An 18,578-nucleotide genomic window follows, 5' to 3' on the forward strand; every position below is an offset into this window, starting at 1 on the left:
ACAGTGAGAAAGGGTAAAGGTAAAAAAAAACCTTCGTGACAGGAGACTCGATAGTAGGGGGACAGACAGGAGATTCTGTGGCTGCACACTGACATCCAAGATGGTGCGTTGCCTCCCAGATGCCAGGGTCCAAGATGTCTCAGAGCAGCTGCAGAGTGTTCTCAAAGGGGTGGATGAGCAGCCAGAAGTCTTTGTGCACAAATAACAGAGGTAGAAATAGGGATGAAGCCAGTGCCTCCAATTCAACCTGTTGGATTATAACCTGGCGTTGTGTGATTTTTAACTTTGTACACCCCAGTCCAACACCGGCATCTCCAAGTCAAAAACCAGTACCTCATTGGTGACAATCTCTGGATTACATGCCAATGCCATGTGCTCGTGAGAGTAAGAACAGGAGGATATGGCAGATGAATGCTCTGATCTCCAGCATCTGCAGTCCTCACTTTCTCCTATGGCAGATGAATGCATGGCCAAAGAGTTGGTGTGGGAGTAAGGATTCAGGTTTTTAGATCATTGGGATCTTTTCTGGGACAGAGGTGACCTGGGACAAAAGGGTTGCACCTGAACTGGAGGGGGACCGATATTTATTAGATTAGATTAGATACAGTGTGGAAACAGGCCCTTCGGCCCGACATGTCCACACCGACCCGCCAAAGCGCAACCCAGCCAGACCCACATTCCCCTACATTTACCCCCTCACCTAACACTACGGGCAATTTAGCATGGCCAATTCACCTGAACTGCATATTTTTGGACTGTGGGAGGAAACTGGAGCACCCGGAGAAAACCCACGCAGACAGGGGGAGAATGTGCAAACTCCACACAGACAGTCGCCTGAAGCGGGAAATGAATCCAGGTCTCTGGCGCTGTGAGGCAACAGTGCTAACCACTGTACCACCGTGCCACCCAGGTTATTTTGGCAGCTAGGTTTGCTAATGCTGCAAGGAAGGATTTAAACTAGATTGGCAGGGCGGGTGGGACCCTCAACATCAGGGTGGCAAGTTGCACGGCTGGAAGGAGATATAGTAATCAGAAATACTAAGTTGGAGAGACAGGTCAGGCAGGAACACAACAGGGAGTAAGAAATGCCTGTTGGATTAAACTGTATCTATTTCAATCTAAGACGGCTGACAGGTCAGGCCGATGACCTCAAGGCCTGGGTAGGTACGTAGGACTGGATATTAAAGCCATTATAGAAACATGGCTAAAGGAGGGACAGCACTGGCAGCTTAATGTGCCAGGGTACAGGTGCTTTAGATGGGATAGAGATGGTGGAAGGAGGGGAGGGGGAGTTGCATTTTTCATTCAGGTGAGTGTCGCAGCAGTAGTCAGAGATGAAATAACTGAAGGATCACCAAGTGAAGCTTTGTGGGTGGAACTAAGAAATAAGAAGAAGATGTTGACATTTTTGGATTTGGACGAGAGGCCCCCAAATAATTAATGGGAATTAGAAGAACAAATATGCAGGGAGACTGAGGAAACTTGCAGGAGCAATAGGATTGTCATAATAGGGGATTTTAATTTTCCTAAAATGGACTGGGACTGCCACAGCGTTAAGGGCTTAGATAGAGTGGAATTTGTTCAGTGCATTTAGGAAAGTTTCCTGAAGCAGGATATCGAGGATCCTACTCAGGAATGGGCAAAACTCGACTTACTCTTGGGAAACAGGGCAGGACAGGTGACTGAGGTGACAGTGGAGGAAAACTTTGGGACTAGTGACCATAATTCTATTAATTATAGACAGTTGTGGAGAGGGACAAAACTGGTCCACAGTTTCAAGTTCTAAATTGGGACAAGACGGATTTTGATGGAATTAGACAGGAGCTTGCAGGGGTTGATTGGAGTAGTTATTTGCAGGCAAAGGGACCTCTAGCAAGTAAGAGGCTTTTAAAAGTGAGATAGTTAGAGTTCAAGGTCTATATGTTCCTGTGAGGGTGAAAAGCAAGGTTGGCAGGAAGAGGGAACCCTACATGACAAGAGATATTGAGGCTTTGACTAGAGAAAAGGACATGTGGCTCAGTTACAGACAGCTGGAATCAAGGGAATCACTGGATGTATGCAGGGAATACATGAGTTCACTGAAGAAGAAAATCAGGAGGGTGTAAAGGGGGCATGAGATAGCTTTGGCTGAGAAGATTAGGGTGAATCCAACGAGGTTCTTTAAGTATATTAAAGGAAAAGAATAACGAGAGAGAGAATCGGGCTCCTCAAAGGCAAAGGGGACACGTGTGTGTAGAACCACAGGAAATGGGCAAGGTTCTCAATGAATATCTCTCCTCTGTGTACCATGGATAAAGATATGAAGACCTAGGAACTTGGGGAAGTTCATGGTGAGATTTTGGGGACAGTCTATATCACAGTGGAGGAAGTGTTGGATATTTATAATGTATGAAGGTGGATAAATTTCCTCATCCTGAACAGATATATCCAAAACACTGCAAGAGGCTAGAGAAGAAATTTCGGGTGCCCTGGCTGATATGTGTGTAGCATCGTTAGCTATGGATGAGGTCTCAGCAAACTGGAGGGTATCAAATGTTGTGCCATTTTTCAAGAAGGACTGAAAAGAAAAGCCCAGGAACTATGGACCAGTAAGCTTAATATCTGTGGTGGGTAAGTTACTTGAGAAAATTCTGAGGGATAAGATATACATGCATTTGGAAAGACAGGGTTTGATTAGGAATAGGAGAAAATGAGGACTGCAGATACTGGAGATTAGAGTCAAGAGTGTGGTGCTGGAAAAATACAGCAGGTCAGGCAGATGAAGGGCTTTTGCCCAAATTGCAGACTCTTCTGCTTCTTAGATGCTGCCTGACCTGCTGTGTTTTTCCAGCACCACACTCTGTGAGTGGGAGACCATGTCTCACAAAGGTGTTAGAGTTCTTTGATGAAATGACTCGGAAGATTGATGAGGGCAGGAAGGTAGACGTCGTCTCTATGGATTTCAGTAAGGCCTTTGATAAGGTTCCACATGACAGACTGCTCTGGAAGGTTAGATCGCAAGGAATTCAGGGTGAGCTGGAAAATTGGATACAAAATTGGCTTGAGGGTAGGAAGCAGAGGGTTATTTTGGAAGGATGCTTGTTGGACTGGAGGCCTGTGACTAGTGGAGTGCCTGAGGGGTTGGTGCTGGGCCTGTTACTGTTTGTAATCTATACCAATGATCTGGATGAGAATATACAGGCATGATTTGCTGATGACACTCAAATAGGCAGTATCATGGATCGTGAGGATTGCAGCAGGAGCTTAATCAACTGGGGAAGCAGGCTTAGAAATGGCAAATGTTGTTTAATATAGTTAAGTGTGAGGTGTTGTATTTTGGGAAGTCAATTAAGATAGGAGTCTCAGGGTGAATGGTAGGGCCTTAAGGCATGTAATGGAACAGTGGGACCTTGGAGTTCAGAAAGCTGTCAGAAGCAGATGATAGAATTAGGCAAGTTTTGCTTTATGTCCATCAGACACTGATGAGACTGCACCTGGAGAACTATGGTCTGTGGTGTCCTCACTGATGGAAGGACATATGCATTAAAGGCAGTTCAGGAGACATTCCCAGGACTGATTGCTGGCATGAGGACTTGTCTTAGGACCAAAGTTTAAACAATTGGACCTGTAGTCATTGGAGATGGGAAAGTAAATACAGTGGAATGTTTGTGTTTCTGAAGAGGATCAATGGAACAGGTCCTATGCTGTGATGGCATCACTGAGCAAGTAAAACCCAAGACTGAAAACTGGTTTGATAAGATAAATTTTTTTTTTAAAAATTAGTTAACGTGGTGGTCAGTAACTGAAACATAGCAACACCAGGCTATACAGTTTCTACAATAACAGAGTTTATGATGCAGAATAGGAAAACTCCAAAAGAAATCAAATTACCTCAACACAGGACACAGTTAGAAAGATCTCAAATTAGGCATCAAATTTTCCATATGTTTCCCAATACTCTCGATAGCAAAGACTCAAATCCGAAGAAACATTTTTTTACGTCCAACCTTTTAATTCCACTAAGCTAATTTTCCCTAGTGTTTTTCCTGTGAATTGTGGAGTTTTCCTACATTAATACTCAAAAGTGAGAGTTTATACTTTCTCAGCTTTCAATAACTTGCTGATTTCTGACCAAACACTGCTGGTTTGGATATTGCTCAAATTAAACTATCCAGCTGAGGTGACTGCTTTTCTCAATCTGCTCTAAAAAAAATCTAATTTCAAGGAAAGAAACTATAATTGCTTCTGACCCCAGTCAGGTTTCAAACTGCCCTAATACTTTACATTTCTGGATTTTCTCAACTAAAATCAACCCTTGATTAATCTGAATGAAAAACAAGTTAATAGTCTTCAATTTTATTCTACCTGTCATAAGCTACCACAGTTAAACTGACACTTGCAGGGGTTTGAAGTCATCTGTTCTCTGACACAGACTAGAACAGGTCACTGCTCTGGAAAGACTGACTGATCTAATTTTTAAAAATAAAATGTCACAGAAGTAACCAACATTTATATTTTGAAATCCAAACTCCAAAGAATAATAGGTATACAAATAAATGACATGCCTTTCATCGCAGCTGAGATCATATTTCAAGTTATGGTGGAATCTAGCTGTAGTAACAACTTAAAAAGAATGGGTCCCATTCAAGACAGAGACAAGGAAGAACTTCTTCTGGAAAGGATGATTAACATTTGGAGTCCTCTTCCACACAGTGCAGTAGAGTCAGGATTATTATTATGTTCAAGGCTGAGTTAGACAGATTTTTAAGCAACATTGGATCAAGGGTTCTGAGACGAGCAAGCAAGAAAGACCACAATCTGACCAATAATAATTTCATTGAATGCTGAAGCAGGATCATGAACTAAAAAGAATGTTCTTGCTCCTATTTCTTATGATATTCTTTCATATGATCTCCAAAACTTATTACCATGGGAAGGGAGAAACGAGCATCGCAAAATGGATCTTGCAGTCCTAACGGTACTTGTAATCCATTTGTGGGCACTTCATACCAAGAAGAGAACCTTATTTTACTGGATTACAGAATCATGGATTTTCTAAATTCAGGACTCACCCCTCGCCTTTTAATTGCATCACGAAGCAACCCCACCACATTGTTCCCCTCAGCTCCGGATGCTTTAAACCCTTTCGTCCAGTTCAAAAGGATCCCCTGTGAAGAAATATCAATGTGGTCAAATATCATGCATTGTTCTCCAGGAAGCAATATGTTTTGAACATGTAGCAGCCACTTTTGTCTAAGTGCAGAAATACAGTCAACAACTGGTGAAGCACAACTAAAAGACTATTGTAGGCGAGACACTCGAAAAAGTAAATGCCCACAGATCTACCATGTAAACAGAGATTTGCATTCTCTGTGTTTGGGATGCATTGAAGGCCCATCCCAATAATGAGTTCAGATTCGGATGGCTTTTGAAAAACCCAGAACCTTGGTAATAAAACTTTGGCATTATACGTGATCGTGACTTTTATCGTATGTGCCCAACACTTCAAACACATGAGACTGATGCAATCTTACAGACAATCCATGCTGTCTCACCTTGTCAATATCCTCATGACGGACAGGAAATGAGAATGTGAATCCCAGTGGCAGCTTCTTGTCTTTCATGTTGTGTTGGTCCAGGAAGTTGGAGATACACAACGCAATGTAATCAAAGAGCTGGCAGAAAACAAATAAATGATGTTAGAAACAGCTATTATAATCACAAATGACAGAGGATAGAAACAAGTGTGCAGATATGCAGTATGTTTCAGTCAAACAGTTTCTGATCTTTCTTGAGAATAAATATGCAGAATACAGAAGAAACATGTTGCAGCAACTTTTTACCTGGTGGTTATCAAGGTCAAAACAAGAATGTCAATATTCAAATAAATTTAAATTTCAAACAATCTCAACAATTTAGAACACTGGAAAAGAAACTGCTCAATGATTGTCAAGTGAGCTCTCTGATTTTTAAAGTATTCCAGTGGAGGTAATCATCGGGAATAATTGGTTTCCCCATATTCCTGAGTAATTCAAAACATGTGTAAGACTTGAACAGATTCGGAAATGCAGAAATAAAATCAAGAACAGTTGCACAAGGATGAGCAGTTAAATCAGACTGTACCATTGGGTAAGTGCGTGGATCCCCGGTACGCAAACACCAAGTGTCACTACGTACTGAGGTTCTACCTGTCCCCGGTGTTGCGAAGGATGGGCCTGGCCACGCTGCCGCGGAACACTCCAAGTAGTTGGACCGTTCCGTACCACCTGTCCTTCGTGGAGAAATTTTTGAAGAAAAAACACCTTTGACCACAAGTCCATCAGGAAGTGGTCAGCACGTAGCGTCCTTGAGACCCTTCGGGAAAAGGAGAGGGCGGATCCTGTTGAGTGGTTCCCTGAGCAGACTGTCAAAGCAATTTGGCAGAATGCCTCATCGCCAGAACTTTCCAACAAGCACCAAGACATGGCTTGGCTGGTGGTGAGAAGGGCTCTGTCTGTGAGATCCTTTATGCACACCCGGACTCTCTGTCGCACCGCACGCTGCCCTCGAAGCGGCTGCAGGGGTGGGGGGGGATGAGACTGACACACACCTCCTTTTGGAATGTGCCTATGCAGAGGAAGTCTGGAGAGGAATGCAGTGGTGTTTGTCGAGGTTCGTCCCGAGCAGTGCCGTGACGCGGGACTCCGTGCTCTACGGCCTGTTCCCCGGGACGCACACCAAGACGAACATCAACTGTGCCTGGAGGATCATCAACTCGGTGAAGGACGCTCTCTGGGCGGTCCGAAACCTGTTGATCTTCCAGCTGAAGGAGTTGACCCCAACTGAGTGTTGCAGACTGGCACATTCCAAGGTCCAGGACTACGTGTTGAGGGACGCGCTGAAGCTTGGGGCAGCTGCCGCCAAGGCGCGGTGGGGAAAGACCACCGTTTAACCTCTGCCTGCCTAAAGAAGATCAGGGGGCCCATACAGTCATTTGGGCTCTGCTGACACCTCAGCTCAATATATGGGCATATGAGTGAGAAATGCACAGACCTGTATATAATAATGATAATTCTGAGCTGTGTATGTACATGTTGACATATGTATGGCATTACCTAATGTACAGTCCATCAAATTAAGTTATGAATATTTTATGAATAAAGTATATTTTTGAAATTAAAAAAAAGTTTATAAACTCTTACCATTTCTGCTGTGCCAGTCATGACAGCAATTGGAATGGAGTACCTCTGGTTACTGGTTATAATTTTCCAACTCCGGTTCTCATCTTCGCCTACTTTCACCAGCATCACGCGGAAATTTGTGCCTCCCAGATCCAGCGCCAGGAAATCACCCACCTCTGTGTGTGAAGGACAAGGGAAGATTTGTCACTCAATGTACATGCATGCATTGAAAAGAATGCCTAATTGCAAAGAAACACCAAACTGGCTGAGAGAAAGCAGTTTACAACTCAGCTAAGAGAGAATGCTGGAATACTCAGCAAGTTGAGCAGAAACTGCATAAATAGAAGTGTGAACATTTCAGGTGAAGGTCTTTCAAAGCAACTCTTACTTTTCAAGGTTCAAAAGGAATTCTGAAACAGCTCTACAAAATAAGAGAGATCTTGGAACAGAATTAAACAAAGAAACTCTTTCCAGTGTCCTGGACAAAACTTGTCCCTCAAACAACTTAACTAAAACATTCTAACTGTTTACTTACTGCTGTCGTGGGAACTTTCTGTACACAAAGTAGCTTATCTATTTGCCTGCAATGCAACAGGGATTAGACTACAATCGGCTGTGAGTTCTGAATATCTAAAAGACATGAAAAGATTCTGACTTAATACAAACTTTTTTGTTTTCTTTTGCAGTATGTGCAAAGCAAAATCACACATTTGGCAGAGAAGAAGAATGGGAAAAAAAGTGTTATGCACGCACTATATTGAATGATGACATTTGGATCAGAATGCTACCTTCCAGCACTGCACATTGCTCCAATCTCATGAGACCACTGAACTGTTCAGCTATTAAGTAGCTGTCACATATTGACGATAACAATAAATCAAGTACAGTAAGCTAGAATTTGATTGTTCCAGTGCGAAGGTTATAAGCAGACTCAAGTTGTTCATAAAAGACTTTATACAATGTTTAGAAGGGTAGCATGTTTTCTTATAATGATTTTGCAATTAATTATGTGTTGGGTCAATATTTTTCAGCAACTTAGTTTTTTCTACCTGAGCCATCTGGTGTAGAACGTACGTAAGTAGGCAGCATCTTGACACTGGCTGTTTTATGAGTTTCAAGCCGCAGACCTTTCTCCATTTCCTGCTGTATTCTCCGCATCACTTCCAGCAGCTCCTCTTTCTCAAGGTGAAATTCTGACAAAATCTGCTGCACCTAATAAAGAGCAACAGATGGAAGCTAGGTAATACATGTGGGCGGTCATGTGATGAAATCCATTTCCAGCATTCGATGAGAATATAATGTTCAGGGTTCACTCAAGGCTGCAGTATTTGGCTGTCTCCAAATGTCAGTGACATTCAGTTCTGCGCATCAATTGAGGAAGGGCTATTGCAAGGTTTATAAAAGGTCACTTAGGATAGCTCTGGAGGTAATTGAAGACGAGTTCCAAGGTTATAGTTGGGAAAGTTAGGAAGATGTGAGAGTGAGAGAGAGAACTGAAAACTCCATGGAAGTGTTGTGACAGTTCATTGTGTTGCTGGAAAGGCAGCTGAACATTACAGATTCTGAGAGGAGTGAAGAGTAGTTGGATCAGATTTTTGGTGTGAGGGGTCAGGAAGAAATCTGAAGAGCTCATGTGCAATTAAGGGTTGGAGTCAGGAACCAGAAGAAATCCTGAGGAGCTCAAAAGGTGGGAGGATCACTGCTTCTGTGTTAGGGAAAGTCATGTGGTGCTTAGAAGAAGCCTGCAACCATTGATACTTCAGTGCAGCTGGGAAATTTGGACTTGGAAAGCTCACAAACAATATTTATTCAATGTAACTGAGCTACGTTGGAGCAAGGGGGAAAATGTAGGAGTGGGCCTGGCTTTCAGCAAAGAGCTAGAGTTAAACTTGTTCATAAGTGCTGGAATACAGTTTTGGAGTCCAGGGGAACTTCAACCCAAGGAAGGATGGTGATCAACAAGAACAGGAGTGGTCACTGAGGCAGTCCATGAGAGAGCAGATCTCAAGAGGGAGTTTCAAGGTCATATCTGCACAAGTGAAGAACTATGATCCCTTGTGAAGTTTGAGGAGATTTCTTGTCCCATCCTGACACTAATACCCAAGGGGAGGTTGGGGCAGGTAAGGAGGAGGGATTGCTGTGATATTTGTGGTATCTATCTTGATGGCATTGGTTACTTGATGCACATGGGTGTAGTTTTTCATGACAGCCAATATTAATCATATTTTAGGTGTTCATTCTGGGTGTTGTACACATAATGTGTTACTGTTCTAAGGTTGCACAGTGAAGTGTAGCGTCGTTTGTTCACAATCATTGAACCTTTTGTCTTTAATTCTCTAAGCCCCCTGTATCTCACACTTTGGCTACTTTCAAGTTAAAAGTTCCTGATCCTGGGCCAGATCACACCAAAATTTGGTAATATGGCCTGGGAGTGTAATTGAATGAAAGAGCTTGTGCTTCACATGTAAGACAAGATTTCATACAACTTGCATTTTTATATTACCTTTTGTGAAGAAAACTGTCTCAAGCCATTGTACAAGACAAATTCAAAAAGAACAATTGATACTATGCTGTACACAAGGACTATCAAGGCAGATGTCCAAAATCTTGCTCAGCAATAGATTTTAAGCAGCATCTTCCAGGAAGAAAATGGGAGAAGTACAGAGAGGGAATTCTAAGCTTTGAGTTGAACATTTGAAAGCCTGTCCTTTTTTTATTAATTCATGGGATGTGGGCATCACTTGGCAGCATTTATTGCCCCTCCCTAATTGCCCTGAGGGCAATTCAGAGCCAACCACATTGCTGTCGAGAGTCGCATGTAGGTCAAACCAGGCAAGGCAACGATGGCAGCTTCTTTCATGATAGGACATTAGTGAACCAGATGGGTTTTTCCAACAATCAACAATACATTCATGATCATCAGTAGACTCTTACTTCCAGATATTTTTATTGAATTCAAATTCCACCATCTGCCATGGCAGGTTGCGAATGTGGGTCTCCAGAACATCACCAGGATCTCTGAATTAACAATCAAGTGATAATGCCACCAGGCCATCACCTCCCTGAATAGCAGAGTGATTATGTCTATGAATGATCATGAATAGCAGTGTGATTATAATCAGAGGTCAGCAAGGAGCCACAACTGTAGGGCCATGGATATCTGAAAGCCTTGCGAAAACGGAGAAATTTGAAGCCAATAATCCATTCAGGCTAATATAAAACTAAGGACTGCAAATACTGGAGATCTGAACTAAAAGCAGAGATGACTCTCCACAGATGCCACCAGATCTGCTGAATATCTTCAGTCTTTTCTGAATCTCTTCAGGCTCTTCATTCATGTTATCCAAAAATAACCTCACTTGTTCTTTCCACAATTCCCTATATATCTTTGCTTCAAATATTTATCTAATACCACTGAGAAAGGACCAAATGAAGCACAAAGTGAAGCATTGCATGTTTACGCAATATACATAACTGATAATGCTGGCTTATCACTATTATTGCTGTGCACAGATGGACAAGAAACATCGGAATAATATGTACCAACTATGGTATGGATAAGCTGACAGCAGTACATTTGGTCATCAAGGAATCTCATGGTTATATTCTTGACAGCATTAACTAAAGAAATATGTCAAGAATGACACATTCTAGAGATGCTCAAAATCTTCTTATGACATAGCGGTACGATGACAATGCTTGATCACACTACCTTGGTCTAAACCAATTCAATGAGATGGGTAAGTCGTATTCCCATGAAAATAGTTCACATTATTTGGAACAAAATAATACTGGAATATCAGACACAGCAAAACAAGAAACAAGAGGAGGTCATTCAGCTTCTCAAGTCCATTCTGCCATCATCGACTTCATACCTGATGTGCAACCAAACACCATTTGCCCCAGTTGCTACCTTTGGTTAACAAGAATCTATCAATTTAGGGTTTAAACTCACAATTTATCTGACATTCGATGATGTTCACAGAAGAAAGTTCCAAACCTCTGTCATTCTTTCTGGGCAAAAGGGTTCCCGAGATTCAGACTGAGAGGTCAAGCTTCAATTTTTGGAATATGACCCATTCCACCTGGATAGCCGTTCTCAATCTTCCTCATCCATTCCACTTCACTGTTTTACTTCCAGTGAAGACAATCCTACTTGTCAATTAACATTTGGACAGCTGCCCTGTGCAATTGTGGCTCAGTTATAAGCCTCTGAAACAAAAGATCCTGGGTTCACATTGCACTTCGGGAGGACTTGAGGACAAAAGTAAATGCAAACTATTCAGTGCAGTATGATGGTGCAGTGCATCATTACAGTTGCTGTCTTTCAGCTGAGTTGCTAAAACAAGGCCCTCTTGGTCTATATGGTGGGGATAAAGCTTGACATGGCACTATTTTGGACAAGAGCATATAGAGTTTTCTTGTGTCCTGGCCAACAAGTCTCACTTAAACAATACCACAGAAAAAAGCAGATTATCTGGTCGTGATCACATTCTCATTTGTGGGAGTTTACTGTGCTATTCAATAATTACAACAGTGAAAACACTTCAAAAAGTATTGAATTGATTGCAAAACTGGCATCCAATGATTATGAAATGTCCTTTATAAGTACAAACCTTTGTGTTTGAAAACACTTACAATGGATCATTTATTGTGGTGTTCAACAGCATATTATGTGAACTTTTTGGGAAAATATGCCACATGTAGCACGGTCACTAATTTGAACAGGTGATGCCACAGAGACCTTGTCTGCTGTGTTTGCTAGAGATAAACTACAGTAGTGACACCAGATGCAGGCTGGGTGCTTACTTTCTGCATCACCTCCAATCTGTCCATAAGTGTGTCCCCACTTGGCATTTTAGTATATCAATTGCACCGAGATGAATATTTCTGTCCTTAACCTACTGTAGTCTGCAGCAAAACTGAACACAAACTGCAAGAACTGTACCTTTTCCACTATAGCACTTTACGGTCTTCAACTGAAGACATTGAAACCTATTCTTCACTATAATTACACACTCTTTTCCCCAAAATGTTGCTTGCATAGATTTGCCTCAGCAATGCTGACCTATTTTAATTTATTAACACACACCATGAATAATGTTTGTTTACACCTCTGCTCTACTCCCATTCATAGCCATTTTGCTTCTTGCTCTGGGACTCTCACCATCTGTTTTTCTTGTTCCTCCTCCCCCTTGTTAACAGCCACAAAATCCAATATTCAGTTCCAATTAAGAGTTGCACAGAACAGGAAAAGTTAACCACATTTCCATCTCCGAAGATGCTGCCAGATCTGCTCAGATTCTCCAGAACTTTCTGTTCTTCATTTCAGATTTCTCGCAGCCACATTATTTGATGCAACAGAGTGACTAAAGCTTGATTCAATTATGCAGTCTGCTGAATTCTCAACTCCACTCTGCTGGTACATGTGCCTTCTCACAGCAAGGATACATGCATTTTGCAAGAATCTCGTTTGATGACCTTCAATCTGTGGTCCCAAAGTGACAATTTTTGCAGCACAGGTTGATGGACAATGATGGACAAAGTAAGATGCTCTTAAATTAGCAGGCAGCTTTTGTGAATCATACTGGAAAATTACTTTATGTATAGCAGTTCCTTTTATTATAATCTTCTATGATGCACACCACTGGCACATCGTTATTGAAAACTCAGCTTCGTCCTCCCTGTAATTTTACAACCTCCATAGAATTCTTCATCTTGTGAATTTTGTGATTCCCAAACTGTCTCCCACCCAAGTAGTATATAATATAAAACTAAATGCTTCTGTTAATGTTATTAATTAATAAGAATCGCACTATGCTCATGTTGCATCATCTGAATTGCTTGTAATGCATCTTTACCTCTGTGCATAAAGGTCTGAATTCAAGTCACACCTGCCGCAAAAGTGTGCCTTAACATATTTGAACAGACTGATTGCGAAATTAATTTTTAAGAATTTATTTCCAGCAGTTCAGCTGGTCTGTGGAAGGAAATAATAGTTTGTTAGGAGAAAGTGAGGACTGGAAAGTCGGAGTTGAAAAGTATGGCACTGGAAACGCACAGGTCAGGCAGCATCTGAGGAGCAGCAAAGTGGACATTTTAGGCATAAGCCCTTCATCAGTAGCGTGGAGTGGGAAGGAGGCTGAGAGATAAATAAGGAAATGGGCGTGGGGCTGGGGGAGGAAGGTAGCTGGGAAGGCGAGAGGTGGATGCAGGTGTAGGGGGAAATAGTGATAGGTCAGTGGGGAAGGTAGAGCAGATAGATAGAAGAAAAGTGGACAGGTAGGACAGGGCAAGAGGGCATTGCTGAGTTAGAGGGTTGGAAGTGGGAAGAGGTGTGGACGGTTTTGGGGAGATTTGGAAACGAGTGAAGTCAATGTTGATGCCGAGTAGTTGAAAGGTCCCTAGGCAGAAGATGAGGCGCTCTTTCTCCAGTTGTTGGGTGGCTTGGATATGGCAATGGAGGAGGCCCAATACTTGCATGTCCTTGGGGGTGTAGGAAGGGGAATTGAAGTGGTTGACCACAGGGAGGTGGGATTGTTTGGTCCATGTGTCCCAGAGTTGTTCTCTGAAATGCTCTGTGAGTTGGCATCCTGTTTCCCCTGTGTTGAGGAGACCACATTGAGAGAAACGGACACAGTGGATCATGTGCAGGAAACGCTCTGCCGAATGTGAAAAGATCCTTTCGGGCCTTGGGTGGGGGTGAGGAGGGAGGTGTGAGCGCAGGTTTTACATCTCTTGCAATGGCAAGGGAAGGTGCCGGGAATGAAGGAGGGTTGGGGCGGGTGGTGGACCTAATGAGGGATTCACGGAGGGAATGATCTCTGCTGAACACAGATAGGGGTAGGGAGGGAAATATATTTCTGGTGGTGGGGTCTGATAGTAAGTGGCAGAAATGGCACTTTCCAGAGATAGAAATGCTCTATCCAGAGATGAGTGAGGTGTAAGGTGAGAACTGGGGGGGTTTATCCTTGTTGTGGTTGGAGAGATGGGGTTCAAGGGCAAACGTGCGAGAAGTGAAGGAGATGTGCTGGAGGGCATTGTTGATCACAGGGGAGGGGAAATTGCTGGTCTTGAAAGGGGAGGCCATTTGTGATGTCCTGGAGTGGAACTGCTCCTCCTGAGTGCAGATACGGTGGAGGAGGAGGAATTAGGAGTAAAAGATTCTGGTTTTACAGGAGGAAGAAGGTGTTGTCAAGGTAGCCGTGGGAGTCAGTGGGTTTGAAATTGTTGTCCATGTTGAGTCAGATGCTGGAGATAGAGACGGAGAGGTCCAGGAAGGGGAGGGAGGTGTCAGAGATGGTCCATGTGAATAGCAGCCTGCTGTTGTGCTGCACTGAATATTGCAAAAAAAAACCCTGTGAGAAAAACGGATTGGCTCCTGCTTCTTCCTCTGCCAGATGGATATGATTGCATTATACTCCATTCCTGTAAATGTCTGAATTTAATTCTTAGCAACAAACCATGTTTACACATGAACTTCTTGACACACATCTGGTTGTGCTGTGAGCTGACAAAGTTATTTGGTAATTTATCACTAAACAGGACAGTCAATCAAAGGTAGATGCTTGCAGCGTGATCAATTTTTCAGACTTTCAGTACAGCAGAGGTGATTATGGAAAGCTTCCAGCTGATTTATGATACCAGATGATGGCAACAATTTGACTCCTGGAGCACAGCCGTTCCTTATGTCCATATAATTAGCTTGATACCGTGGTGATAGATTTACAATGTGAGAAACTGATTGAAGCAGTATAGTAGATGGGTGCCGTAAAAGTCGAACATCACACAAGCAGTAAACTACAGTGGCAATGTAAAAAATATTATGAATGTTTTGAGACATCGAACACAACTCATTGTCATGGTATATCAGAATTATGATTTGAAACTTCTCTCAACACTTCAGTTTCTATTCACATCACAAAGGCGGTTACTTTATGAAAGAAAGAATATATAGTTTGTGTTTTTTTCAACCATAAGAATCCAATATGTTTCACTTAGCGGGGAGTAATGGCCAAATGGTTTTGCCATGAGACTAATGAACCAGAGACCAGGTTATGTTCTGGGGACCTGGGTTCGAAACCCACCAAAAACATGATGAAATTCAACACATAATAATGAATTGATTGACAAAAAACACAGCTGGTTCAGTGATGTCCTATAGGAAGGAAATCTGTCAAACTCCTTGGTCTAACCCACATATGACTGCAGACTCATAGTAACATGCTTGAGGCTTGACTGTCCTCTGAAATGACTGAGCAATCCAGAACTTGCCGTACATGTAGCTGAACTTTTCTAGCACAGGTACAACACTGGCATCAACCAACAATGTCTGAAGTTACTCAAGTATTTCCTGTACACAAGAAGTAGGATAAATCGAACTAATTACTGTCCTATCAGTCTCCTCCTTCAGTGTTGTTGGGTCCACATCCTGCAACTCCATTTCAAAAGGTATTGTTGGTCTACCTGCACCAAATGGATCTCAGAGACTATCACTCTAGCCCTTCCTCTTTTTGTTGCAAAAAATGGAGCTCTGCATTTCTGAGAGCACATTCCACTCAAAACTCCCTCAGAAATGAGAAACTGTACTTGCATTCTGATGGTTCTTTCAAAGTGCAGAGCTGTTAAGGGTAAGCTAAGTGCACTTCCTTGTCATCGTAGTCAGCAGTATTCTGAAATGTAAAGTTTCCAGTAGCTACTTTTACAGCTGCTTTCAAACTATAAATCCAGAAGGCAAGTACTGTCGACTGCTAGGTCCGTAGGTCCCATGGGAGGTGCCATGTGTAGAATCCCAGACAGATAGAAGAGAGAGAGAGGGTGCCACATTACGTAGTATGGAGACAACATTCCCCACCAAATTCCCTTTGGTCACATCTCTTTGATTATGGCATTGCATCAGAATCACAGTTTCACGAAAAAGTGCACAATTAAATTCCTTCATGAAAATTCAATGGTGGGACAAAATCACAAACAACAGGGTCCACACCAAGGTCAACAGACCTACCAGGAGGCAAGCGCTGAAATCTGGCTCTGAATATCCAAGGACCTGCATCCAACATCCAACTGTCCACAGGAAGGCCAGAAATGTTACAGCTGCATAAGGTTACCCAAGTCGCCTCCAAGGCCAATATGAAGTGCTTTTCAGTCACACGATGTGTCTGAAAGCACTCAATTGTAAAGATTAGCATCACACAATTCAAGTGCAATACAGAGGAACGGTGTGAAGACTGAGTCAATACAGAGAGGCCTTTGACATATCTTAACAGTGGGAATGAAACTACCTGAACTGAATAGACAAGTAAATGCAACAAATGAGACCATGGGTTTCACAGAAGTAGGACTTGATCATCAAAGTTAAGTGACAATGCTTTGATTTAAGATAAGTATCACCAATGACCTTTTTGAAGTGTCATATACCTTAGTTGGCAAGACACTAAATGTTGATGATCATGTTGTGTGATGGAGAGCATATGATAATTAAAAAGGAAACAGCAAATAAGTTTAGATGTTTGAAACATGGAAACAGAAAGTGTTTGAAAAAAATTAGAGGGCTGAGAGAAACACTGGGCAGAATCTTAATGTAGGCTTTGGCATCTTGACTAAAGATCTTGACGACAGCCCACACTTGCTTTAGCAAGGTCCGTTCAGCAATCTTTAGGGAGATTCCCCAGCTACACAGGTTCAACTGCAGACAGGATTAACATGCTGCTGGCCCCGAGCACTGGAAGCCCCAACTAGACAGTTGAGTATGGAGAGGACTCTGTGAAGGGGCTTTCTAACCTGCAGGTCCCCCTTGAGAGTGTGAAGCCTTCATCTCCAATGTAGCGCGGATCAAGACTGCCACAGGGCCACTTTGGGTGGTCACTCACGCTCTCTGCTGGCTTTTAAAACTTTAAACTAGCTGTCGACCTCTGCTTGGAAAAATGTGACCAACAGCTGTCCAGCCTCTGAAAAGCTCCTTAGCAGTTGGGACTGTGTTGAGGAACAATCTCGACAGGACTACCTATTCTTTTCCAGGTCTGCAATTTCATCAGTGTCTGTTCATGAGTATTCATCTTCTCCTCAGAAGATTGATGAGCATGGATCTCCATTTCTGACTGTCCTGTAGTGCCCTTACATTTTTCATGGAGGTCAAATGGTTCCTTGAATACACATTATGTCAATTTTGTGTGTTCGCTGTCTGCTCGACTGAAATGACCAAAATACTATATCCTTCCCTTGGATGTTTTGTTCTAATTTTGTCTTCCCTCCAGCCATCTCTCGCACTTCTTCTGTGTAGGATTCCTTTCTCTACTCCTAAGACAAGCTAACTATCCATTATATTCCAACTACCATGTTCTAGCCCATTCACTTATCCTATACACATCTGCTTGAAGGCTCCTTGAAACCTCCTTACAACTTATGCTTGGTGTCATCAATAAATCTGTACATTTAGGAACAACCTGCAGCTGCTCAGACTCAGGCTTGGTTCACCTATTCCTATCACCTACTTCAGGGCTCGGAAAATCATCCCACTATCCATTTCAAAGGATTTTCTGATGGTTATTTACCGGTTAGAGCTGCAGCAAAATTATTCACAATAATTAGCTATATGGCCAAGGTCACTTACTCTCTTCTCTCAGGTTAGCACTTTACAGAGGAGAGAACAGAAAATTATTCAGAACAATCAAACAATCAAGTAACTGTTTAGCTTTTTTGAAGTTTCTGCAGTTCAACATTCTGTTCACTGCTTTAAAATCAAAGCTTTTTTTTACCAGAATCACTTTGTTCTGTCTTCTGACTAAAACTGACTGAATTCAGAATTTCCCAAGAGATGTGACCAAGTGTCTGTGTGACAAGTTAGAGCATCCTGGTTTATGGTGTGCCATGAGAGGCTGCTGCACCATGCAGCACTGTGGTAGCATAACACTGGATTGAATTTAACTGACTACGGTCAGATTATTTGTGTGTTAATGGCCAGAAAAAATGAGAGCAATTCCTCAGATAAGAGGAGTGTCTGTCAGAAGAGACTGAGAAGGATGAGCTTTACCACTGGCAAGTTTATAAACATTAGACTTTAAGCAACTGGAACATACACACCAATAACCATCGCCGACACTCACTTTGGGTTCTATCATGATCACTCAGCTCTCAATCTCATGTAGCGTGGACCAGAACTGAATTCCAGAGGTGAAATGAGAATGACAGCTTGACTTCAAGGTAGCAATTGATTGAATGCACCATCAAAAGACCCTTGTAAAATTGGACAATAACTCTTCCCTTCCTTTCCTTTACTTATCTGTCTCCATCTCTGAGAAAAGGCTACAGGGGAACTATGACAATGAGCTCATGGCCTCAAATATCGTTCTTCGCACCCTGCTTCTGATAAAACTCTTTCATATTTTTCCAGTTTCTCTGCCTCCGTTGCATCTGTTCTGATGATGTAATCTGCCTCAAGGG

General features: G+C 42.4%; 1 protein-coding gene across 1 annotated transcript in view; it reads right to left on the reverse strand.

Annotated features, from left to right (window-relative positions):
* Window positions 1–18,578, reverse strand: part of gck (glucokinase (hexokinase 4)) — a 39,043-nt gene that overhangs the window by 13,239 nt on the left and 7,226 nt on the right. The window contains 4 exon segments of the mRNA XM_060856473.1: window positions 5,052–5,147; window positions 5,535–5,654; window positions 7,161–7,315; window positions 8,189–8,375. Coding sequence (XP_060712456.1) covers window positions 5,052–5,147; window positions 5,535–5,654; window positions 7,161–7,315; window positions 8,189–8,375 — 558 coding nt within the window.

The sequence above is a fragment of the Hemiscyllium ocellatum genome, chromosome 48 (assembly GCF_020745735.1).
Source record: "Hemiscyllium ocellatum isolate sHemOce1 chromosome 48, sHemOce1.pat.X.cur, whole genome shotgun sequence".
Lineage (NCBI taxonomy): Eukaryota > Metazoa > Chordata > Chondrichthyes > Orectolobiformes > Hemiscylliidae > Hemiscyllium > Hemiscyllium ocellatum.